General features: G+C 36.9%; 1 protein-coding gene across 1 annotated transcript in view; it reads left to right on the top strand.

The window, feature by feature from the left end:
* The window catches only part of LOC104548608 (collagen alpha-1(XI) chain), a gene marked incomplete at both ends in the record, with an annotated part of 75,385 nt that overhangs the window by 16,524 nt on the left and 32,033 nt on the right, over nt 1-26,828 (top strand). Inside the window, 18 exons of the mRNA XM_010194681.1 lie at nt 1,269-1,331; nt 2,826-2,867; nt 3,201-3,263; nt 5,592-5,666; nt 8,248-8,331; nt 8,587-8,643; nt 13,226-13,279; nt 14,660-14,713; nt 14,829-14,882; nt 15,451-15,504; nt 18,604-18,657; nt 18,770-18,814; nt 20,146-20,199; nt 20,286-20,330; nt 20,773-20,826; nt 21,290-21,334; nt 22,679-22,732; nt 25,891-25,935. Coding sequence (XP_010192983.1) covers nt 1,269-1,331; nt 2,826-2,867; nt 3,201-3,263; nt 5,592-5,666; nt 8,248-8,331; nt 8,587-8,643; nt 13,226-13,279; nt 14,660-14,713; nt 14,829-14,882; nt 15,451-15,504; nt 18,604-18,657; nt 18,770-18,814; nt 20,146-20,199; nt 20,286-20,330; nt 20,773-20,826; nt 21,290-21,334; nt 22,679-22,732; nt 25,891-25,935 — 996 coding nt within the window. The remainder of the gene's footprint in view (nt 1-1,268; nt 1,332-2,825; nt 2,868-3,200; nt 3,264-5,591; nt 5,667-8,247; nt 8,332-8,586; nt 8,644-13,225; nt 13,280-14,659; nt 14,714-14,828; nt 14,883-15,450; nt 15,505-18,603; nt 18,658-18,769; nt 18,815-20,145; nt 20,200-20,285; nt 20,331-20,772; nt 20,827-21,289; nt 21,335-22,678; nt 22,733-25,890; nt 25,936-26,828) is intronic.

Consider the following 26,828-nt stretch of genomic DNA (forward strand, 5'->3'; position numbering starts at 1 on the left):
AGATATCGTGTCATTTTCCTCTAACATATGGATTTATTGAAAACAAGTGGAGTTCTACCTTTGGTAAAAAAGACAAGATGAAAAGTACTTAGTACCTGGAAACTTTCAAAAAAGGGGCAATATTTCCAAAGATGGAGACCTGATATAGTTTTTTACAACCACTTTCTATTAATATAATAAAACATCATTATCTGTACCTCTTGCTACTTGATTTTTATGAACTAGTGCATTATTACTAGTGAGATCATAAATCAATACAAAACGCACAAGCCATGAATCTGTCTCTCTGTTTTTCTTTTCCAAAATATTTCATTTTGAAATGCTGTAATATTATCCTTAACGTTTCCAAATTCCCCGCTATTTTAGTGTGAATGTGGCATCTCTCTACTGAAATTTTAAAAAAGCATTTCAGTTTTTCAGCTGATCAGAGCTAAATTTAATTTCTAGTGAATATGTTAGCAATCAAAAGAGGTACTTCTGAAGAAAAATATGTCTCATGATTTTTAGAAAAACACACTTCCTTTTTCTTTGTTTAAAACTTGAATCTGTCCGTGTTCTGCCATTAGCACATATTATTGACCTGTTATTTTAGTTACTTCTGTTATCTTAATCCTGAACCCAAAACTTCCCATAAAGCTGATCCTAAAAGAATTTTGCAGTTGATGCCAATTCATGTAGTTAGGAGGCATAACTGGCTATCCGTGAAATATTATTTAATGTTTACAACACCACTTCATTCCTTTCCCATTTATGCCATAAAGTCACAGACTCTTCTCAGACTAATTTACATGTTGTAGGTGTCTAATGAATGAAATTAGGAGCTTGAAAGGTATTGTCCATATAGGACCGAGGGATCTTTCTATCCAGCTTACTTTATCTCAGAAGGCCATGAAGAATCATTGTTAATTGCCAAGAATATGTCCATTCAAATAAGAAAAGAAACAGCTTTGTGACTTGCACACAGAAGTTTTAGATTCTAGGTCCAAATCACTAAAGCAAATAATGAAATGTAAAATACTGCACCTCACTGGAAAGCTACAAATTGACAATATCCAAGAATTTGAAAAGTATGCATGCAGTTTTTGTATTTTACATTTCTCATTTATTAAATAATTTTAATTGAAAAGGCTTGTGTCTGTGATGTATTTTTCATAGCACAGATCAATTCCAGCTTTAGCTTTCAGTTACAGGTTGCTGTAGTTCTTTTTTGTATCAGGTCCTTAGACCTTCTACTTATTTTCATTTTGGGGGCTGTTTTTACTGGCCAGGTGACTGGACATGGGGCTTATGGAGAAAAAGGCCAAAAGGGAGAACCAGCTGTGATTGAACCGGTAAGTACAGATGTGGATGAGTCTTTATTTAGCACTATGTAACATATATGTATGTAACTGCTGATATATCATTATCAAACCATGTTGTTTATGATAGGATGGCTTTAGCCTTATCCGTGATCTCTGAAACAATCACCTGCAGAGTGGAGAGTGTAAAAGTGATAAGAGACAGCCCTCTTTTTTGGATACACAGAGAACTAACTACATGTTCCTTAAAACAAGGACAATCTTTTTGGAAAAAAGAAAGTAGAGCCTAGATCTGCTCTTCAGGCCATTTAGTACCTACAGCTTGGACAGACCTGCAGAAATATCTTTGAGCTTAGGCACAGAGGTAACAGTGTAACTACACATTTCTGCGAGGACAAGGAAGTCCCTCTGAGAGGTTAAATAAATGCTTGTGTGTTTAACCTGTGCTGGTGCAATCAAACTTCTAAAAGTTTAATTAAATACTTTCTTCAGAGGTTATAGCTTTGTCATAAGCACATTAATGGATCAGTAGCTTACAGAATTTTTCTTATCTTTAAATAGTAGCATAGTTACTAAGTGGCTTTTACAGTAGGATGAAATTAGACTGTAGCATTATGTTTGATAGTTAAAAACTAAAATGTAACTGAATTTACAAAAAGACATATACAAAAATAATAACTTTGTAAATACTAGTGTGATTCAGTCTTCTAGAACTTTTAAGGACTGCTTTCAAATACGTATTTGATGCAAATAGAAAATAAAATTTAATCTGGTCTTTATTTCATAGAAAATTAGGTATAGGGATATAAAGGGAAAAAATTAGCTCAAGTTGAAGCCTGGTAAAATACTGTGATCTGTCATGGTTACCTAAATATCAAAGTTCTGGATACCGTGACCCAAAAGCTCCCTCTTAATTCTATATTCCTATCTCAGGATTAGCATTTGGTAAAGTTACTGATCACTGAAGTTAAAGGACTACAATAATGAACTAATTACAAGTCAAGATTGTGACCTCTCAGTCATAATCCATGAAGAAGCTCACAAAATGCATGGCTTTTTTAAACCATTGCAAGATAGGTTTAGTTTGTATCCAAAATACTGAAGAGTTATCCACTGCCAATCTTCAGCATTGTTGGAGTTCACTACAGCTTGCTTCAAGCTTGTACAAGCCAAGTACTAGCGAGGATCATATATTCACAAGTCTTACCATGACCTGGAATTTGGACTAGCATCTGCACTTAAAAGAAGGAACTAGAAGGTGTTACAAGACCCACAACGTAGAAATAGCCAGTTATTCACATCAAATTATTTAACAGCATTAAAAAAAAAGTTATCTTGAATCAAGTACTATGAAATCCCTCCAGCCTAGAAGTTTTTCTCACTTTTAAAGCCACACAACAGTTCAGATTCTAATTCTAGTAACTGTGGAGAGAATATCCCCAGAAAAGTTTAGAAAGCACTAAGAAATGGTAATTTTACTAGTCCAGCTAAAAAGATGTTTTGTATTTTATTTTGTTCTCCCCCTAGGGTATGCTCATCGAAGGACCACCAGGACCAAGAGGACCTGCTGTAAGTAGATGAATCACAATTTCCTTTTATTACATTTTATTTATTTACTGTGCTTTGCTATCCATAAGTTAACACAAATAATGTTGGTCTTATCATAATTCCCAAATATATATTGGACTTAGTGCTTTTAGAAGGGAGTGAAAAAGGGTCATCTCCAACATTTAGAGTGACAGCATGCTACAAACTGAGCGCACATGAAAATCAAACTTGTAAGAAAAAAAAGTATGCATAAGTAATTTTATCCAAATATGTGTTCAAAATAACTTTCCAGAGAAAAAATAGTTAAAAAATGCTGCAAGCATTCAGCATAATAATATCCTTCATTTTCCATAGGGTCTTACAGGTCCCCCAGGTCTACAAGGCCCTGTTGGTCCTCCAGGTGATCCCGGTGAAAGGGTAAGTCAGCAAACAGATTGTCCTGGATATTCGTGGTCTGTCTTGCACTAATTGCTACAAGAGTAAGTGGGTTATATCTTGATCTGAAGTATAAATACATACCTTAAGAAACTTCAGTGGAACCGAGGCTGATTTACTCAGTTGAGCAAATCAACTGAGAATCAGGACAAACATTTCCTTATCAGTAGAAATACGACCTCAGCTATAACATGGAAAGGTAGAGACCAACTGTATTTTTGTGTATACAAGATCCTATTACTTCACTAAATAATGAGATAATTTTAAAATCCCAGCAATGCTTCACCTTGATAGTTAGTCACCATCCACACTTCTTTCATGTTTCTTTCCTGTAGATTAGCTAAACAACATATTTTGGAATTTCAATCTATGAAATGCAAATTTTAACACATTGTAATAGAATAACTCCTGACAGTACTCAGTTTTTTAACTAACTGCTTACTGAATTCCTCATAAGGAAATTCTTGACTAAACACATCATGTGCCTGTCATGAAACAGACTTCATCTTTTATACAAAAAAGGACACATTACACAAATAAGTAATTGTAGAAATGAGTTACCAAACTCATGAGAACAATACAGATTTCTGCAACCAGATTCTGCTGTCAGACTCCATCCTAATGAAGTAACATGTCTTTAAATTTTAAACATATGTGGACAGGTTTGGTTTTTCACTTAAACAACAATCAGTGTATCTGAATAAAGGCTCTAGGTCTTGCCATAACTATTCTGACTACTTTTCTTCTTCGGTAAAAAAAAAAATAGAAAAGTAGCATTCTGAGAAAATTACCACATCAGAAAAGCACATTGCTTGATTTTAAAAATCCCTCATTAATGCCTAGAACAATCGAGACTATTCTTTAAGCACAGAACTACAAAACAATTAGTTGAGTTTTGTAGTAGCCTATGGTGCTTCAGTTTTTGTACTAAACTATATCATTCTAATCCTAATAATTGTTATGAGGCAATTGAGAAATGAATGAACATACGCTTCTAAAGTGGTCCCACTTTTACTTACTGTAGGGATGAATTTCACTCATAAAATGGTGCAATGGAAGAAGAAATTGAAATACTACTCTAATCTTCAATTTCATCTATAGTAATCTAATCTTCACCTTCTGATCTAATCTTTCAGTTCTAATCTTCGCAGAGACTCATAATCATATGGTATAAAGTCACTGCAGGTCAGAGTGAAGTTTCTTTGGGTACCCTGCCAAGTGCATTTCATTACTTTACTATTTTTTAACCTTAACTCAAAATTGTCTAGATATCTAATGGTTCTCTTTAACAATTATAACATTTTATTCAAGATTTTGTATCTGAATTAGTAATAATTCTCAGTTTAAGATTTATTTGTAATGTGTTAGTAGTAGTGAATTATTTTTTGATGCTTCAGGCTTTTTTGAAAAAGAGTTCAAACAGACTCAGTAACAGACTACTGATCTTAATACTTGAAGAGGGAAAAAACCACCAAAATGTTTTGGATCAGCTTTCCCATTGTTTAGTTAAATTTATATGCAGCAGAAGGAACCAGTTAAGAGAGTTTGATGTTTGTTGGTCATTCACTGCAACCCTGTAGAGAGTCATTCTAGTGAATGAGTTCTTTGGTTGGCATGCAGCAGGCAAATGAGCACTCCTGATGCAGGTCCTTCGTGCTCTTGACAGCTTCAGTAAAAATGCAGCATGAAAATTGCTGGGAGGAAAGGTACGATTGTAAATCCAGCTGCTGTCATAACAGCAGTATTTATCTATGCAGCCTGTTGGATCAAAAATCATGAGCATCATTTATAAACATGGGTATTTTTCTTCAAATTCAGCTTACACAAAACTGTCATGGAGAATTAGATTTCATTAAAAGTAGATTTCAATTCATAGCTTCAGAACTTATGTAGCCTTTGAAAATAAAGCCTACTCAAAGGGTTTAAAGAGAATCAGCAGTGTTCGTTCTTTCTATCAAATAAAGCAAACACTGGAATACAATACAAATCTCAGCTCAGCCCAACCTCTGAAATCATAAGCAGAACCTCCGTAATTAAGTACTTCATGCTCCATTTTTTTAGTGTGATTTGTGTGTAAAATAATTCAAGATAATATCTTTCTTCCCTATTGCTGAATGTCTTCCCTTAATTCAGTTCTTTAATTACCTCAGTAATAATGAATGACTTTCCAAAATCATTTGCAAAAAAGAATATTAAACCTCCAAGTGTGCCATTATGAAGACAAGTGTAAGTGTGTGTACTCAAAAAGTTTCTCTACTTAACTATCTTCTTGTTCTCATCCCTTTTTCTCTCATCCCTTTGTCCTCTTAGGGTCCACCTGGTCGCCCTGGTCTTCCTGGTGCTGATGGTTTAGCAGGTCCCCCAGGTACCATGTTAATGTTGCCGGTAAGTTGTATTATCATTGCAGGGTAACCAGCCTTCAGAAAGAGGAAGTGTGTTTCAAGAAATGTATAGGTGTTTTGTTTTTTATGATTTTATCTTTGAAATGAGAGATGATACAGAGTTTCTTGTATGCTGTAAAAATTTGAAGATCATGATACCTTTTTTCCCTCGAACAAAACATATACTTTAGCTCCTGCATGGCTGCCAAATTGGAATGTACATGAATGTATTATACTCACTGAAATCCTCCTTATATTTACAGTAACTGTTATTTGCTACTATATGTCCAAAACAAGGAGTTTGCTGTTGCACAAAGGGCATGCACTCCCAGCAGGAGCGTGTGCTTTCAAGTCTACTTGACATGGAGAATTTTAGACATTCCATCCTTAAAATTGGACTTCAGTCTCTTCTTTGAAGCGTCAGTGCATCCTTTGAATAGAAATATATGCACATAACCAGCTCTGCTCCCACTGGAGTAAAAGCAAAACACCATCTGTTTTAGCAGGCGGAGGAACAAGCCCAAAGCTGTTAAAGTACCTTGCAGCTTTGTGGTATGAAAAGTACTATGTGCATGGAATTCATTATTCCTAAGTGTATGTGCGTATGTGAAAGATCTGATGAGTACTACCATCCCAGAGAATTGATAAACCAACTGTAAATGAAGGGGCAGTATTTTTGGTAAGTAAAGCAAAGTGAGTAAAAAATATCGGAGCTGTAGTTGCTGCAGTTCTTATACAGGAGGCAGGACTCCATCAGTATCAATGACAAAAGGATGATTTTGTAACATTTATCGTCTATTTATGAAACAGTCAATGGAAGTTTATTAAAATAAGCTAATGGTTTTGACCTTGTGGCTGCACCAAGTTCTGTTATCACAGCTGGTTATACAGCAAAAATGTTTGTTTGCCAATAATTAGTTGACGGAAAAATGCCACTACTCCTCAGGGAAATTGTTCCCAAATCATTCTTCCATCTGTAATTGCTGTGTCAGCAGAGGAAGTTTTATCTTTTATCATTTTGCTCCACTAGTCCAGTAAGTATGGACTAATACTTAACCTGTCAGTCACTTTGGAAAATCTTACCAGCTTTATTTAGATGTTGATGAGTCTCACCACAAGTGATTTACCAAGTCAATCCAGAAATTTCTCAGAAAGGAAGACATTGGCTTCAGGTCTCCTGAATTCCAGCCTAGTAGTTCAACCGCTATCGAGACTTCTTTTTCACATTTATAAACTCCACTGAGAAGCCAGTATCCTTTACAACAGATGACCTGCTCACTAGCTTGAGAGGCATCCTGGTATAATGGTGTAAAGAGGTGTAATTGAATTTAACAGTGTGTCCTGGTTTACTGGGACAGAATTTTAGAGTCAGTTTTCTGTTTAGGAAAACTCCAATTTTATAAGGACTGCAACGCTCTCTTTCATGGGAACAAAGTGATAAGACACTTCATTATAGTTTTCAGATGGTGCTGCTATGTGATGATCAAAGTCTTTAGTGGCTTGAGATAAACAGGTGCAGAGCCTGGGGGAAGCAGAAACCCAGGGTAGCTGTCCCCAGGCTGACCCCAGGTTGACCAATTAGTACTCTGCTGTACCATAAACATCACATTCACTATGAACTGGGGAGTCTGCTGGTGACAGTCCTTCTTTCTTCTTCCATGGCCATCATCTCAAGAGGGATGTGTGTACCATCCTACCACTGATGCCTACTCCCCCACGATATTAGCTGAGCATAACTCTAACCACCTGGCCTCCTTTTAAATGATAGAAGGCTTGGTATTTCTCTTCTCATTTTAGAAGAAGTCATGTGCTCATTTGTAGGGGCTTAAAGCAATAAGTTTTCCATCACTTTCCAAAATAATCCTCCCATTCTGATAATAATATGACTGCAGGAGAAAGACCTTAGTTCTCATGTCAGCTCTGGGCATAGGGAAACTGGACAAACTGTTAAGGGCAGTGAAAGATTCATTGCCCTGATATCCAGTGTGCCTATGCCGTACCTTTGGAAAGCTGTGCTTCTTATTGCAGCTTAGTGTCTCTGCAACATCGCAAAGCCTCTGCTAGCAGTTTCATGAGCAGTAACAGTCCAGGAGTGCAGGAATAAGTACGTAAATTTTATTCTGTAATTTATTTTGAAATTGTCAGAAAAGACACAAAACTGTTGCATTTTAAATAGCAATAATTTTACAAATTAAAGTCTGCCTTAAATTGAATTGCATTTTTCTGTAGATAGCTACGAATGTACAGAGAATTAATTAATTTTGATACATACTTTTAATGAGGTTTTGCAGACAATTAGTCCATTATGGCCTCTTTTTGAAACAAAAAAACCCAAGTAAACAAAAGTCTACGAAATCAAGAAAAGGTTTGCTCATAAGGGAATAGATTCAGTTCTAAACTACTACCAATGACTTAATATTCATACTGGGTCCAGTGCGCTCAGTGCAGCAGTATTCTGAAGACAGTGGAATAAACTGAAGATTGAGAGTGTGTGTATTTCAAGTGCTTTACACAGTTGCAGCAAACAACACGTGTGGTTTCGATCTGATAAATTCTGAATCCTTTTCTTGTTTTGATACTTGCAGTTCCGCTTTGGTGGAGATGGTGAGAAGGGCCCAACAATCTCAGCTCAGGAAGCTCAAGCGCAAGCTATTCTTCAGCAAGCCAGGGTGAGCACAAGGAGCCTGCAAATGAAACACTGCCACAAGAGTACAGCTTGAAAAAAAAATCAGTTTTATATCATGCAGGATGTGAAGTAAAGAGCTCTAAGCATCATTTCATCACAGTAGTTATCCTTATTGAAAGATAACTCAATGATGGGGGCTATTTGCTAATGCATTATGAAGTTGTGTTAATATAGAATTTGTATGCTGGCTGGCAGTGTTTTCTTGATACCTGTTGTTTTGTTCTGTTTGTTTTCTCAGATTGCTATGAGAGGTCCACCTGGTCCTATGGGACTCACTGGAAGACCAGGTCCTGTGGTATGTAAACAAAACGGGCACAGTTTTAAGAACACAGTAACGCAAGTCCAGTCTTTCTGGCCTTGACTACATCTCTGTATTTGTACTTACTTTATTTGTAAAGAAATTTATATAATTAAAGCCATAGTTTGTACTCTTATTCAAGGTCTGTAATGCAATCTGAATACTAAATCAGTTTTTATTGCAGGTTTTGGGGTGTTTGGATAAAGCACATTGGGAGACTTACAAAACTAGCAAATAGTTTTACCTAAATGCCTCTACAGTCAGTCATCTCTGTAGTAATATTTATAAAATTTCTTGTGGTAAATACAAAACTCTACAGAAGGAGATACTGAAATAAGACTGTACAGAATCTCTTTTTTACTTCAGGCCTGAATTTGTCTTGACTGCTAATACCGAATGATCTGGAAAATGGCCCTGTGGATGTTAAAAAAGCTTAATATTTGTACAAAGTCTGTGCATGGAACACAACAGTTTTTCTGATGACGTGCAAAAGAATTTTTTGATCACAAATAAGGTTGCCTCTGTAATACCTACAAACACATTAAAAGGACAATACTCACAGTACAGAATAAAACCAGGTAGGAAGCTCAGCAAGCCAAAAACACCTTATCAGCCTTGCAATTGCAATTTCCTCTTTTAAGAAATGGATACTTTCCAGACTCAGTAGTCCACTAAATGGCATAATTTAGCATTTACCATCTTCCAAAAAGCTATTATAAAGCTCTTGTACCATGATATAAAATAACAGATGCTGCAGCCAAGATCATAAGCCTTGCAGAAGATTAGTCTTTTCTAACTTTCTCCCAGGTGATTGTATTTATCCACTGATGCAGAGTGAAATTCTCTTCTACAGTTAGTACAGCATCCATAACTGAAAGATCCACTTCAGAAACTGTTATTTTGTCTACTGTGATGGCACAGATAGGTTGGCAAATATTTAGCTTCTTAAATTTTCATCTATGTCTGCTGTAATTTTTTATTTATATTGTCATTATGGTGATGGATGAAAAGAGTAATGTTAACATTTTTAATTAGATCAGACAGTATCTAGTTGTAAAACACAGGCAAAGATACAATTATGCTACTGAGAAATGAAAACACGTGATCGCTGGGTAACAAAGAAAAAAAGTTTAAGCAAGTTCCTATTAGTTTGTTGTGTGAAGAAAAAGTAACTACAGAGATATACCAGTCAGAACTATAGCAACATGTATAGAATCATAGAATGGTTCAGGTTGGAAGGGACCTTAAAGCTCATCCAGTCCAACCCCCGCCATGGGCAGGGACACCTCCCACCAGACCAGGTTGCCCAAAGCCTTGTCCAGCCTGGTCTTGAACACTGCCAGGGAGGGGGCATCCACAGCTTCCCTGGGCAACCTGTACCAGTGTCTCACCACCCTCACTGTAAAGAATTTCTTCCTAATATCTAGTCTAAAGACAGCAACATATCTAGTCTAAGACAGCAACAGAAGTTGCTGGAGACCACCTGTATTTGTCCTAGCCTCAAAATGCCATATTATATTCCTCCAAGGTAGTTTCCTTCCAGTCATCCCAGTAGTAGAGGTTTGTTCATAACTAGTGTCATGGTTTAACCCCAGCCAGCAACTAAGTACCACGCAACTGCTTGCACTCTCTCCCCAGTTAGGATGAGGGAGAGAATCAGAAGAGTAAAAGTGAGAAAACTCGTGGGTAGAGATAAAGACACTTTAATAAGTAAAGCAAAAGCCATGCACACAAGCAAAGTAAAACAAGGAATTAATTTGTTACTTCCCATCAGCAGGCAGGTGTTCAGCTATCTCCAGGAAAGCAGAGCTCCATCACATATAATAGTTACTTGAAAAGACAAAACACCGTAGCTCCAAATGTCCCTCCCTCCTTCTTCCCCTAGTTTTATATGTTGAGCATGACATCATATGGTATGGAATAGCCCTTGAGTCAGTTGGGGCCAGCTGTCCTGACTGTGTTCCCTCCCAGCTTCTTGTGCACCCCCAGCCTACTTGCTGGCGGGAGCTCATGCAAAACCAGCACATTATAGTAAACAGGGACCTGAACCCTGGACCTCAGACTTAGAAATGGTGAAACTATAGTATAAGAAATATGGTTCCCTTCTCTTCTTTTGCGCTTCTTTCCTTCTTTAATGTGATGCTTTGGCAGCAGCCCATAGCTGAATATTAATGAGGAAATCCTCCTCTTCCAACCTCCTCTTTTTCCCTCTCATCCTCACCCTCCTTAATGTACAGTGCCTGTCAGTTTGAAAGCAGGAGCAGCAGATGAACAACATGGGTATAGCATCCTACTATTATTGACAGAAAATACTGGCCAGGTTACTGTCCATCTCTTTGTGTGTAACTACAGCAGCACAATGCAACTGAAAGTTTGCCTCAGTGGCTCTCACTGCTCCAGTGACCACTTTTATTAACAAAGAAAACCCAGGTGGACATAAGGTAATTACATACTGTCAAAGGAATATTTTAGGGAGCGTAAAGAGTAGTTTGGTTCATGTTCTTCTCTGATCCTAGCAGCTTAACATTCTCTTCAGTGACCCTTGAAAGCTGCGTGATACTAGAACTGTTGTATTCTCAGTTGGCTTGGTAGTGCTTTCCCTCATCTTCACATAGCGTCAAAAAATCTGTTCCAGATTACACTGTGCTCCAAATTGGCCAGTCTCATGAACCCAGTCTGTTTATCTCTTTTCAGGTAAATTTTAGCTTAACATCCCACCAGAATCTCACTTGGTCCCCAGAAACTGAAATCGCTGGACTCTACTTCTGTTTTTAAGCAGACTTATACAAGAGCAATTCTTGTGTAGAGTAATTTTTCCAATGTAGATAGTTGCTACCAAGCAGAGAATTTGGCTCAAAAACTCCTGACTGATCATGATTATATATACAATACTTACAAATAGTCAAACATGTTGAGTCTACTTGACGAGCTAATACACTATTTCCAGTAATGTGTTCAAATCAAGAGACCTGCAGGTTAACATGCAGTCTATACAGACAAAATAACTATACAACTGCTGTAAGCAAGGCACTAATTTATAAAGGCTGGTATAATATTGACAGTGGGTTGTGTACCTTCAGCTGAAGTATAACCTAGCCTCGTACTCATGCTTTCATGTTTTAAAAGCCTTCATGAATTTCTGTATGCAAAGTTCAACAAATGAATATTAATAGTTGTTTTGCTTCTAAGCCACCAGGAGGCTCTAGAAATCCAGCTCTTTGATCTAGCAACATTTTTGGCCTAGAGTTCCAGAAGCAACTACAGATTTTCAGTCTGTCAAGTGTTTGTGTGCCCAGATTATTTTACAAATTAAATAACTGAAGCTTTTACTCTTAATATAAATTGTATTTTGTTAAATTAATTTAGTAGCCAATAAGATACATTTAGAAACATATCAGTTATTAAAAGTCTTAAACAGTGTCAAAGCCCCAGTCTAGCTTCAACTGAGTCTGGAGTCCACATGCTAAATTAACATAGCGTACAAAATAACTTTCTGCATACAGATATTAAATGCAATCAATTATATTAATTAAAAACAGGACTTACTTCAGGAATACCCAAACAGTCACCATCTACCAAAGCCACTGCTCTGTCCACTGCCAGTACCCGCTCAGGATCTGATTTTCAATTTGCTTAGGACTTGATTCAGTATTTGCAAGATCAGCGGGATTCTTTGAATGGTCCCTATGGTGAATATAGGAGGATTATAAATTTTCCAGGATGTGCAAGATTCATTTCATATTAAATACAAATATTTGGTTATGACCTGTTTCAGAGGTCATAAATGCAAAAATTCTTTTGCCCATAATAGTAAACTCTAGTATGTTCCTTTTCTGACCCTGTATTCTATGTAGGCATGTCAGAATTTTTTTGTCTATTTTTTTTGAGACCGTTATTAAGAAAACACAAACTTACTTTGACTACTTCTGCCCCAAAATCCATGCACAGACCTAAACCCTGGATGATGATCTAGTTTAGGTCTGTTTATGAGTAAAACTTACTCTGAAAATCTCTATCAGCATTTAAATGATAGTGAAGAAGTGCATATATACAGATTTTCCACTTCTTCAGATCCAGATGCACAAAAATCTTGATTAAAGCATCACTGAAGTTCATGACAAGATTAGGGGGGGTATTTTTCATTGACGATAGTGATCTTTGGATTGAACTCCAAGACACTGGTACTTTCTGTGCAACACAGAAATAAAGGAGAAATGAGGAAGCTTTCATTTCTGTTGCATTCACTGCAGCGGATGCACTTCTGTTTACATTACTTATGTTCTTACTGTGCTTATATTTAGCTCTGAAATATTAATACAGAACAAAGGGTTACATTGAATCCCATTCAGATTGATGGGAATTTTCTTTGGTAATAGATTTTTGGCCCCGTTAGGCCCACTGTCTAGACAATGATATATCAGGGTGTCTCTACCTATTCAAATGATGAATTCACACCTCCTAATGAGTAGGGTTTGTTTGTTTTTTCTCCCTGTAATTAATGTATAGAAATAGAAAGTAACTTATTCATTTAAAGAGTTTTTTATATATTTAAACACTATGGTTTGTTTTCTTCATCAAGGGTGGACCTGGAGCAGCAGGTGCTAAGGGTGAAAGTGGTGAACCAGGTCCCCAGGTACAGTAATATTGCCTGTTATGTTTGAATGTCTTTATCATTAAGAAAATGCTTTTATATCACTTAGAAGAAATTTATCAATGATATGTTTTCCATGTGCAATTGAAGCAAAATAGTTTTTACAATGTTATCCTAATTAAATGCAATAGCTTGATTGTTCATTTTGAAATATGAAAGTAACAGTCTTTCTATAACAGAGAGCAATTACCACATGTGGAGTGTCATCACTTGAAAATCTGTTTTAATATTGTCACTTCAGGCTCTTTTCTCTGTTAAATAATCATATGTCAGTCTGGAATCGTATGACCTTGGGCGCTGATCTTACCAGATCTCGTAAGGTGAGAGAGGTTGAATTTAGTTGGTAATTAAACAGGATAATTTCAAGAATTACATAGCAAGAATAAGAATACGTCTTTAGGAATCAGTGCATGCTTTTTTTCTCAGCTATGTATTATAATAGCTCCTGTGCAGTGATGTTAAAGGGCACCGAAGCATATTGAAATTTTTCAACTTAAAACTTAAAAGTAATATAGGATTCTTAAGGAAGTAATGATAGGAGTCTCTGGAACAATGATTTTGCCAGATCTCAAGTAGTATCGTGACTTTCCTACATCATTAAGTGTCTATCTTAAAACTCTACATGGATATTTACAGAAGAAAAATGAAGCAATTAAAAAAGTCCCTCTGAAGATCTCATCAGTTTTCCAGTTTGCTTTTTTTTCTTTTCCTACTCAGTATTTTTGGATGGCTAGTCCTTACCATTGCTCTTTCCATCTGAAGACGATGCATTCGGATGTGAGAATGAGAAAGCTTTCACAGGAACATATGTCCACACAGTTGTCAGTGAAAGTTACATGTGTTTGAAAAGTGGAATTAAACTGTTCAGTCTGGGGTAATTTCTTGTCTTTCCAGTTAAAACTGTGCTGTGTGAAGCTAAGACAACATGTGAGCTGTTTACCAGCACAATTCATGTTTGTGTATGAGTTAGGGATCTGAAATACTCACTCTTTAGTTTCTATCAAATTATTATTATGCAACTAAAATAATTTTGACATGAGAGGAAGAAGGGTTTCCAAACCATAAGACTGAGATCTTCAAAGCCATAAAAAGATTGTAAGAAGCTTTTATGTTAAAAGGACCAATTATGCCATATATAGTGCCATCGTGTGAAAACTAGTCTTAAAATTGGTAGTGCTAAGGCCAGTCTGGATGCCCATATTCTATTAAAACTAATGGGAATTTGGAAATCAGAATCCATCCCCTGGGAAAAAAAATGCAGCTTTGTGTATAAAAAAAATTATCTTGTGCTTGAGGTGAGATGTTTAACTAGCTTTTTGCTGACATGAATGTGATTCTAACAATTACACTCTTTAAATTTAGGGTCCTCGTGGTGTTCAAGGTGCCCCTGGTCCAAGTGGAAAAGCTGGGAAACGGGTAGGTAGCATGTGGAGCAATCCTGCTCTAGATAAATAGTTTCTCTTTAAATATATTCAAATATTAACTGATTCCACTGCATTTTCAAATGTTTGCCCTTCTGGGTTTTTTTCAGGGACGTCCTGGAGCTGATGGTGCCAGAGGAATGCCAGGAGAACCTGGTGCAAAGGTAAATAATAATGAGACCTGAGGCTTTATGTCAGTCTTGGAATGGGCTAGACATATTTTATGTGGGTACCACAGTTTCTTCCAGGCCAACCCAAAATTCTTTTCTCAAGTGAAAATACTGAGGTTTCAGATAGCTGGGTCAGATGCAAGAGCTGAGAATGAATCATCCATTTAAAATATGGTAATTAATGATAATAACTGGTAGACTGACCTTGAAGTAACTTGATTCTTGAGACATGATTCCTATCCCTCTGAGTCAGTTTCTAGTCACAGAGTATCAGTAATAGTAAAGTCAGTTGGTTTTGCAACTGCAAAGTGCAGCTAGAATCAAGCTTTTTGTTTTATAAATAGCATAATTACAGCACAGTGAAAAAGTTGGTGTGGCATCTTCTTTTTGATTTAATGCATAGATGCAAATTTTGTGAGTTCGATCCCTGTGTTTCATTCAATAACAAAAGCATTCATATAACCAAGAGAAGAAATTGTCTTTTAGCGGGAAGGCACAATTTATTCAGAGTAATACACAATCCAATAGTCATTTACTAAAGCTGTGATTTCTTCTTTGCTAGGGTGACAGAGGATTTGATGGTCTTCCTGGTCTCCCTGGTGACAAAGGTAACAGGGTAAGAAAAACATGTATATTTATACAACAACAGATTGATACCGCCACAGAAATAACGGACTATTCATTAAGAATAGCACTAAGGACTATGTGGAAAGTTAGAACAGAATGTCAACTTTTCATGCCTCAGAATAATACCTATATTGTCAGGTAATGTATTATCGATGAAACATTTTACTCATATCGATCAACAGACAACAATTCATATCTATATAAATAATTTAAATATCTTTTCAGATGTCAGATCACATTTTCAGCTAGGCTTTTCTCTAAATTTTTCTTAGTTAAGGAACTTGCTTGTTGGATTTAAAGTGATTGTTAAAGGAAATAATAGTAGGAAAAGGAAATTAGCATGAAGTTTCTGTATTAGGAGTGTGACAAATTTTAACCTACCGGGAAGCTTGCACAAAAAATGCATTTCAATATTTGAATTGCAAACTGAATTGTTTAGTGTTGATATTCCAACACCTGCACCTTAAGGAAAGATCAGAGTCAGGTCAGATAAGTTAGGAAAAACTTGAAATAATATTTAAGACAAATAATGTACTTGCTCTTTATGTCATACCAATCTATAGGATGAGAATGCATCTTTTCCTACAGAGTGCAGAAATAATCACAGCCAGGGAATTTCTGCTTTAAATTATACTCCTAATCTAGATGCTAGTAACAACACACTCCACTGAATGTACCTCCCTTACTGTTGTCCTGGTAAGTGAAATGCACCATAAAAGAAACAGTGGGGTGAGTATGTTAACAGAACCATTCCTATATGTGCTAAAGCTTGGTGACCAAGGAATGATTATAGCTCTCACCCTTCAATGGTGAGCAGTTGCTACACTTTCCAGGAAATCTCAGCTGTGTGGCTACTGGCCCGTAATGTAGTTCTTTGTAACAGCATCTAAGAATACTCTCTTGAGTTCTGTTTGCAATGGGAAAATAAGTTCTAGTGTCTTGTGGAAATGTCTTGATCCTCTTTCATCATCCCCATTCACTTGAGTGTATAGCAATCGGCACACCCCGTCGTTGAAATCCAGCTTGACTAGCAGGTGACCAGCAGAGGGGGGTAGACGTTAAGCTCTTGCCTCTGCTGCACTCTGAAGGCTGAGCAGACATAGATTCAGTCAGGGAATGCGTGTCTGCTTTCCAACCTGGAATACTGGAATTGCCTGTCTGTGGGACCTCCCAAGTCATAAAGAAATTAATTTCATTTTTTAAAATATTCTATTTGGTTCATAAATAAAAATTTTAAAAATAGTAGTAGTAGTTTGGGTTGAAATTTGCAAACCAGTAATGAAAATAGTGACTTCTTTTCATCATTTCTTTCATCCCACTATTTAAAAATCACTACATTCTCATGTTTCTATGGCAATCTTCTGTAAAAGTACAAACCTTTCTGAAAACAGCTCAATTCAAAGCCAGATCAGGTAGCTATAGGTCTTCAGATTCATATATACTGACAGTATGTAATGAAAATATTCAGTTCTGTGTAACCATGTTACAAATTGGATGTCTCCCTGAGGTTATGCCTCTGTCAAACAAAAGTTGTCAGAAAGGAGTTACTGGATGCGATTCTCTGACTTCCAGTGTAGGGGAGATCAGACCACATGGTGTAATATTCCTTTTAGCCTCAATGACGCTGAACTTTTCTTATTTAGATTTGCTAGATGCATAATCCTTCTCCAGTATAAAAGCAAGACACTATATACTAGAAGGATGTGTCTAAGGAAGAATAAATTCAGGCTTGAACAGAACATTTTAAGAAAATAACTGAGAATGTTGATAATTATAGGAAGTTCTGTCCTTACTGCATGACAACACCAGAACACTGAATGCAAGTTCCTAATCTAACTCTAAGTGCTATGTAATTGAAAGACAAGAAAGTCTGCCCTTGAGGGCATGAATTATTTCAATATTTGAAAGCCTAAGTCAATCTTCACCTGGGTATTGAGTGGAAGCCAGAGCACAGATTATGTGACTCATGTCATCTTTCAGGAGTGACATTTAGCATGTAGAAAAATATATGGTATACCAGCAAATCATGTGGAGTAGTTCCAAAACTTAGCAAAATTTAGGAACTGCTGTATCAATTCATCTTATAGGTATGAAAGTGCAGTTCATAGAATTTCATTCTCTCCTGTGCCAACTCAAACATAAAGAGGACAGAAATACAGTAGAATAAAACCCATATATCCCTAATATTAGATAGCTCTGGGGTAAGAGGGCAAGTCACCTAAAATTCCCTAGGAATGTTTGAAAGAGTAAAGAACAGAGCCACTAAAGAGTGACTCCATATATCTCTGCTAGGATCCACAGCAGTGGTCAGGCTTCTTGGAGACACTGATAAAATTAAGGAAAACAGCATGAATACTTGGTTGTTGTCCAATGCCAGAAGGAAGTCATGGTCTAAAAACCCGCTGCCCAGAAGGAGGTCAGTCAGTGGTGTTTGAGCTATGCAGCACACTAGTTCTCTTTAGAAATGGGGAAAGAAAAATAAATCCTAAAAGTATGCTCCAGGATCTACTGAGGCTCTGCATATATAGACTTTGAAAAGCCTCAACCTCTGAGGGGAAGTGTGAAAGTCTGGCTGCCTTCCAAAGCCTCAGACAAATCAGTCCCAAGGCTCTCAGTGACTGGTGCCAGGGTGTGTGGTTCTGAAAGGTGGCTAGTGAACTTCACTATGTATATTACAGGGCCCAGGAATTGGTTTATTAACTTCTGACCGGTGTTCACATGCCTTATTTTACTGGCAGTAATACATTGTGGAGGGGGAGGGGGAAGGTCCTGATGAGACTAAGGAAAATGTGGGTAACACTACCTTTTGTAGCAATCGTTTGTGTATGTTCTGGGGCCAAGAATAGTTACAGAGTGAAATTTTACAAACACGAATAGTTCACTGTTTCACAATAATGTTCATCTGTTTTTATACTAATGTAATAAAAGACTTTACTGAGTACTATAGCCTACAGATTTGTATCATTGTGTCAAGACATGTTTTGACATATCAGACTTCAGCTAACACATTTTTTTTATATTTTCCTTCCCATCCATTATTGTTTCCAGCAACAGATGTATTATTTCAATTGCTTTGCTTATTCTACAGGGAGACCGTGGCCCACAGGGACCCCCTGGCTTACCTGGTGAAGATGGATCAAGAGTAAGTTGCTATTCACACAGTAAAATCTAGAGTGAATCCTCATGTGATGGGAATATGGTCATGATACATGTTCTTTTTTTCTAAAACTTCTGTTCCCTTTGTACAAACACAGGGAGAAGATGGGGAAGTTGGGCCAAGAGGTCTTCCAGGTGAAGCTGTAAGCAATGCTTTCTTCTGTTCCTATTACAAACAAAAGTCACTGTCAGATTATTTTCCTTTTTATTGAACTGTTCTGAATTCCAGGTATAAAAATTACTGTGTGTGTATACTGTTTCTGGCTGAAAAGCAAACAAATGAACAGTTTTGTTAAGTGGTGAAACACTACTTAGAGAATTAGAATGAAATCAGGGATATATCCAGCCAAGTAAGCACGGCTTCCAGAATCACAAAGGCTATTTCTTATCCTATTGTGTAAAATTAGTCACTGCAGTTCTTGATACATGAGAATATAACCAAGCTCCTGTTGCTTTGAGAATTTTCCCAAACATCTATTTATTAGAAAATAAGGCCTGGCTTCTCCTTTTTTTCACACTACTGTGCTTCATTGTATATTTTTTACACTTGTTTCACATACAGAATTTCCACTGCTGTCAGTTGGAATTCTGCAGGTGCTGTCACTGCAGAGCAGAGTTCTGCATTGCAGGCAAGAAATCAAGTCTCAGAAAGGGGAATTTTACCCTAAATGTATGATATACTGCTGCCTACTCACAAAGTGGGAAGGATTCGCTACAGAGCTGGAGTGTTAGTGATTTGTGACCGTATCATACATGAGGAGACTGGAAAGGCAGTCCTGCCTACTTTAGCACTGTGGCATGAATGATGACACGAATGATAAAAACTAATATTCATTTACATAGTATAAAACCAAAAGATTATGTTGTAGACCAAATCTTGCTCACCTTATTTAGGAGAATAGCCCTTGGTCTTTTGTGGAATTTTTTAGGGGTAAGAGGAACAAATCTGATTCTGGTTTCCAGAATGCCTTGCATTTTTAATGAATTACTTAGTATTTTTTAATTATATATTGGATCTTTATTACAAATAAAAGCACTGTTTTGCACTTAAAATAGTAGTACAGTGTATGACAGATAATAATGTATTTAGGAATACAAACATGTGTACTACTATTGAGGTCAGACCTTCAGGCCAAGACGCAGCTGAAACTTTAGTGGAAGATGCTGTGCCAAAGTTCTGCACCAGGAAATAGAAAGACTTATCTCCTACCTCTGTCTGAAATGCCCATACAACAGCTAAATCAAAGCTTGTCCTTCCACTGACACCCTGTTCAGACATAAGGTGGCCTTCAGGAGAACCTGTTATCAGTGATTTTTTCCCTTTCTTCTTTTATTTCTTTCTCCCTCAACCCCCATGCTGTCTTCCCCTTATCCTTACTACTCCTCATGACACTCCTCGCCCAGTCCTGCTCCCGGGCCTCTTTTTGTTCAGAAAAAATCATGCAAGTGTTAATAAGTGTTTCTTCTCTTACAGGGTCCACGGGGATTACTAGGCCCCAGAGGTACACCTGGTCCCCCTGGACAGCCTGTAAGTATGAATTGGGTTTTTTTGCAACTTCCAGAAGAAAATTGAAGTCCACTGAAAGTTGCTCATGTTTATCTTGTTTCTTGTAGGGCATTGCAGGTATTGATGGACCTTCAGGCCCAAAAGGAAACATGGTGAGTAAGTAATTTGGGAATTAAAAAGGGAGTGGATTCTAAGAATGCCTTCCACATTCTCTCACCTCTGCCATTATGCCATCCCTTCCATTTAATTAAAATTTTCTGTGAAAATATTGAGACTCAGATGATTATTTTACATAGAAAAGAGAAGCCTTCTATTACTTAGTTTTCAGCCAAAAGGCCTAACCATGCTTTCTTTCAAGCTCCTTTAGCACCATGGACTCCAGTGCTTAGCTCCTGTCTGTGAGCTGTTATTCTCTATTAAAGGAAAGGCCATGATATTCATTACCATGAAAAAATATCATACTGGATAGAAAGTTGGTGGTAGACTTTAAAGAGGGAAGAACAAAGATGGATGTGTATTCCTTTTAGTCCTGACAATGAAAATCTGTAGTGTAGAAATGCGAACCTAATGCCCTGGTATTTTTTTCTATGGTAGGGTCCTCAAGGGGAACCAGGACCTCCTGGTCAGCAAGGAATTCCAGGCCCACAAGTAAGTGCAAAATAACTCTCAAGAAACGCGATGGAATGTGCAGCAAATGTTTAATAAATGGAAATTACTAAAAGGTTAGTTTTTCATGTGCAAAACCGATAAAGCTTCAAGGATTTTAAAAATAATGCTGCAAATGTGCTGAGGGCAGTGGGAGCAGAGTTTTCAAGTGAGCTTTCAGAGGGATTTTTCATTCAGGAGAAAAATGACTCATTCAGTGTTCCTGGAATGCAGCAGGAGTGGCCACACCTGGAGGAGGGTGCTGAATAGGATCCTGTTACAGACCTACTGCCAGAATAGTAGCTTGTGCAAAAGGCTCACACAAACTCCTGGTCTAACTTGTAAGGGGGTGAAAAAGCCACTTACATTTGCCAGTGTGTTTAAACAGATTAATGAGGGACCTTGAGTAGGGTGAATGCATGTATATTGTTCTCCTTGGTTTCTCACACTGGTTTCTTTTTAATAGGGGCTTCCTGGTCCACAAGGTCCTATTGGACCTCCTGGTGAAAAAGTAAGTTAGAGCATTATATTCTGGTATTTCAGAGTCAGTTTCATGCAACAACTTTGCTTATGTACTTAAGGGCTTTGCTATGTTTTACAGAAGAGTAACCTAAGATCTAAAAATTAGCAGATCTTCCTGAAATTGTGGAGTTAATGAATAACCAATGGAAGCTTGGCTTTCCTCTCACATACACTTTTCCACAAGCATAATTATTCTGGATTAGTTTTCTGTTATTAGCTTCAGAATCCCATCTACAATATTAAACAGTGTGTACTTGTATGTTAATTAATTTCACAGCAAGCTGTGAAAATTATTTTTATTAATTTCTTTTTTCATAACAAAGTTTTACCTGCTAAAGTCTGATTCTATTATCTTTTTTCCAAGGATTATATTTTCACATAATTCTGCAGTGTAATTGGCGTACTGTAGTGTCACTTGGTGTTTTTTACCTGACCCATGTATTTGTGCATGTTCTGGTGGTTTGAAACATGTCTTCTGTTAATTTAAAAAAGTCACTGTTGAATTTGATGCTAATTTTACTTTTCTCCTCTCTTTACTGAATTCTTGCTCTGTTGATTCTTCTTTGATTTTGCTCCTCTTCGCTGTTTAGTACATACTTTAGAAGAAGTTGAAGGAGATTTTAGAAAACAATGTACATTATTTTTACCTGCCTGTGTGCCTAAGAAGTATTATTCTAGCAAAATGGACTAGATCCAAAATATACACCTTCCATAGGCTTTCACAAACATGTACCATGCCTTTCAGCTATGAGCACTGGAGTTCTGTAACCTGTACTTTTTGCCTCTTGATCTTCCTGAAATTCTAAATAATAGTTAATTTTGTACACTGGAGAATTTTTCCCAACCTGGTGTTGTCTGCGTGCATGTTCTCAGCGTAATTCCTGAAGCCTGTTTTCAGGCAAGCCCTCTCATTGAAAAATATGGGTGACTTGTATTGGCTAAACGTTGTAAGAACTGGCCTTGCACTCATATATTGTATGATAGTATCTTTCTGGGTTTAGTTTTGTTATATTTTTTGTTTATCCCTGAAATACCTATTAAGGGATTTAGGTATACATGTATATCCTTAGCTCTTAGAAGTAAATGTCTTGGATATGGGTGGGCTTTTTTTTTTCCTTTTTCTTTCCTGTTCTTTTAAAATTACTATTATTTTTCTTATAGCTACTGTAAACCTGGGTTGGGTTTGCCAGCTATTTTAAAATACTAAAAAGATTTAAAGCAGCTTGCTGGTTTAGGGCATACCAGGCCTCAGCAAGGATGATCCTCCATCATTCTAGCAAATTATAAAATATTTGCTGTTGTTCTTAAGCTGTGTCCCTGTTACTGCATTTAGGGACCTCAAGGCAAGCCTGGCCTTCCTGGCCTTCCTGGTTCTGATGGGCCTCCTGTAAGTAACCAAATATTTCATCCTTTGAATTTTTAAATACTTTTACCGAGTAATAATTCTTTGTTGCAAAATGAAAATGTGGAGTAAAAGCACTGGTAGTCCTAGTTGCCACAGCATTATAAAATCCATCTAAACCCCCTGTATCATTTGAGCTGTTAAAACTAAGAGAATTACATTTCTGAAGCAGATGCTAAAGTGGCTGTGGGCACACATGATGAAATGCATCTGAAACATCTGCAGGGATGTGTAAACAACCTAACTGACTCACAAAGGACTAGATACTGTTTCACTGTAGTCCTACTATGTCAGTATGGCAAAGCAAATAATCTGCAAAACTGCTCACCACTTGTTCTCTGAGGAAACATAGAATATACTACATCTTTCTCTGCTTCCTGACCTAAGGTGCGTATTACATGTTTGGGCTTCTTTCATTGTCTACACTGGGACAGACCTAAGCCAAACTTTATAATACTGTGATCACAAAGGAATTTAGCTTGGCTCTGAGGATGCATTCACTGATGTGAGCAGAGACTGCAGCCACCTGAGTAACATCACTTACACTTCAGGCATTATCCCATTAAATGGGATAATTGTTCATGACATGCATATACACCTGTTTTCTTGCACCAAAACCATCATCTTTTTAAACCATCAAGAGCCATTAGACAGTCAGTGTGACTTAGACCATGTCTCTCCTCCCCATGGCATTTTTCCTTACAGTTTTTCTTACAGGTTAAATCTGCAATTCTTAAAACTAACTTTCAGCAGGGTTTTGCTAGGATAGGAGCTACAGAACTGACTGCAGGGGTTTCACTGCATAGATGCTTATATTACAAATACAGAACTGTACCCAGGGCTCTCATAATCTCTCTTTTACCCACTGAAGTACTGTTTTCATGGGGAATGTTAAATATGCAATGATAGTCCATCTGGAAGTCTCTATCTTGTGTCATTGTCTAAACATTTTAACTTTCCCCCTTATCCTTTTCTGCATGCTGGGAACAATATTCATTTCGAAACATAAGTAATATTTTAAAATATGCATCTTTTTAAACCTTAAAAGCAGGGGGGAAATGCTTTAGGAGATAATGAGGAGTTAGTACAGGTCTGTACCTGATATACTGTGGCGGGTTGACGACAGTCAGCAGCTAAGCACCCACCCAGTCACTCAGTAACTCCTCCCACAGTGGGATGAGGGAGAGAATCAGAAGTCAAAAGCAAGAGAACTCATAGATTGAGGTATCAACAGCTTAATAACTGAAGCAAATCTGTGCACACAAGCAAAGCAAAATAAGGAATTCATTCACTACTTCCAGTCTGCAGGCTAACCGCTTGCTGGAAAGTTGGTCTTCAGCACTTGTATGGGTTACTTGGGAGACAGACACCACAACTGTGACTGTCCCTTCCTTCTCCTTCCCCTGAGCTTCTATTGCAGAGTATGATGCTATATATGGTATGGAATATCCCTCGGGTTAGTATGGGACAGCTGTCCCAGCTGTGTCTTCTCCCAGCTTCTTGCCTGCCGCCAGTCTGCTCACTGAGGGGTTAGAGGGGATCAAAGACAAAATCTCCACACTGTACAAGCACTGCTCAGCTATAGCCAAAACATTGGTGTGTTATCAGCAGTTTTAGTCACCAATCCAAAACACAGCACCATATGGGCTGCTATTAAAAAAATTAACTCCATCTCAGCCAGACCCAGTACACCTACCCAAAATTATCTCCCTCATGCGCAAGTAGGTTTGTTCAGAGGAAGGGCAGGAGAGGCAGGTTAAACTAAGTCCATTCTAATTGACGTGACCTATTTACAACCATAGAATTACACAAGTGATTGAAGGCAATGAGCAGTACCTTCCTGACTTCAGTGAGCTTTGTAACTGCTCCTGTGATATCTGTGCTAAGGTGGAATTCTTGCTAGCTATTTAATTTCACTTCTATATGAGGAAATGTCCTATTTTGAAAGTGAGACATTGTTAAAATTGATATATTATACAGAAATTAATGGAAATCTAACAGGATACAAATATGCTTTTTAATAGCAGCATTTTTAGTCATTTAACATTATAGAGACCTCTGGATTGACATTTGAAGTTTTGTGCACAAGAAAACATATTGTGGGAGATTAAGATTAAACAATGGACATGCCTGTGTTTTAAAAATAAATAACAAATATTTAAAGTTAGACAAACTCTTTAAAGAAAATTAACAATCACTGGTATCAGTATCAAACAGCAAGTATCAATTAATATTTATTTTAATCATTCTTTTAATAAAGAACATCTTTTAAACTGTTTTCCAAGGCCAGGAAATTGAACATAACCATCAGGGATTTGTCATGTAAGATTAAGAGCCACATCAAGGTCATATCATATTTGACACACTGAAAACACTTTTGGAATGTCAATGACAGCAAAAGATGAATGGTTTTAGTAGCTGGCTACATGTGGGACCACATGCTTGACAAAACTAGAGTTTCACTATGCTTCTCTAGTAAGACCGATGAAAGCAAACAGAAAAAAGATTCCTGACTTACTCTCATAAACAATAATCTTCCGTTAACCTTTAGTTTCATTAAATTGCCTTTAAAGTTTGCAACATTTTTGTGTAAATTTTGTAAGAAAGAAAAATAATGAATTGGTTAATGTTTTGAGTGCAGAAGTATTAATGTCAGCGATACAGAGCAAAGACTTAGACATGAACATTGTTTTAAAAGTAAGTCACAGTTTAAAACGACAGAGAATGTTAAAACTAGAGCAGCCTTCTATTGGCTTCTGCAATAAACAACATGATCTTTTAAATAATTGTAGGAATGTCTTCATGCTGTAGTATTAATCACCCTACCTGTTTCAAAATAAAATTTTAGAGTGTCTTGCATTAAAAACCTCTTACTGCTGAAATATTAACTAAACAGAAGTGGTGACCAGGATATTCCTAAAAACTTTAACATAACTATGGCCTAGTTTTTCTTTTGTTACACAAATTAAATTGGTATTGAAAGGAAAATCTTTCCTCAAAATGTGGTGTCTGTGTGTTCTAATACAGAATTAGGGTGATTAGTGTCCTGAAATTCAAATGTTAAAATAACTGTGTTTTTATAATAAAATGTCACTACTGAAAAATGAGTATTTCCCAAATCGGATACATTTCTCTCAAATCAGGGTCATCCTGGCAAAGAGGGTCAATCTGGAGATAAAGGCGCATTGGTGAGTTTTAAGACTTTTCCATTTATTTACGTAGCTTTCAAGAAAATCTTCGGAAGTTTTTTAGCTTTATGACACATTTGTTGCTCCAAGAACTATTTAGGAAGACAGTAGAAAATCCATGACATATTCAAAGCATCTGTGTGCAGACAAACACATTTATTATATTCTAAATATTATAGATATTCTAGTAAAGAGATATACTCTTTTAAAGTAAAACTGACAATGGAGATGACAGAATGGCAATTAATAAAAGTTGCATATATTTCATATAAGTAACTTGCAAATAACTTGAGATTACAATTCAGTTTTATAGAGTACCCACTAGGATTCTTCAGAACTTTGTTTTTTGAAGATTTACAATGCCTAAACATATATTTTTTAGGTCACCCTCAAGTCAGTGGCAGTGAAAAGTAATTTATTTCTTTCTTTATAAAGCATGGAAGGGTCTTGGGACTCTTAAAAGCATTCTACTTGCTCATTTTTTACCCTTATTTATCCAGAATAGCATCTGAAATCAGTTTCAGTTGCAGTGGCAATACTGAAAGGTTGTGTTCTGGATAAATTGGACGAATGAATAGGACGTTTCAGAAAATACAATCCCACTGACACCAGCATAGTACTGTTGGTCCAAAATGTTGCTATCTGTTAGAGGCTTGTAGATTTTATCCTGATTTCTTAAGAAAATAAAGCTTAAACAGAGCATTTCTATTTTGAAAGTACAGGTGTGTGACCATTTGTCAGTTGTTCCTTATAGCTTCTGAATTTATTGCTCAATTTCAGCCAAATTTTCTATCAAATTTTATTTCTCAGATATGTTAAAATTCTAAAGGTTTTGTGAAAAGGTACAGTTGGAAAAGGGAAAAAGGTATTATCAGTGGTCCCATTAGGGAAAG

This window comes from Mesitornis unicolor, unplaced genomic scaffold (genome assembly GCF_000695765.1).
Source record: "Mesitornis unicolor isolate BGI_N332 unplaced genomic scaffold, ASM69576v1 scaffold3821, whole genome shotgun sequence".
Classification (NCBI taxonomy): Eukaryota; Metazoa; Chordata; class Aves; order Mesitornithiformes; family Mesitornithidae; genus Mesitornis; species Mesitornis unicolor.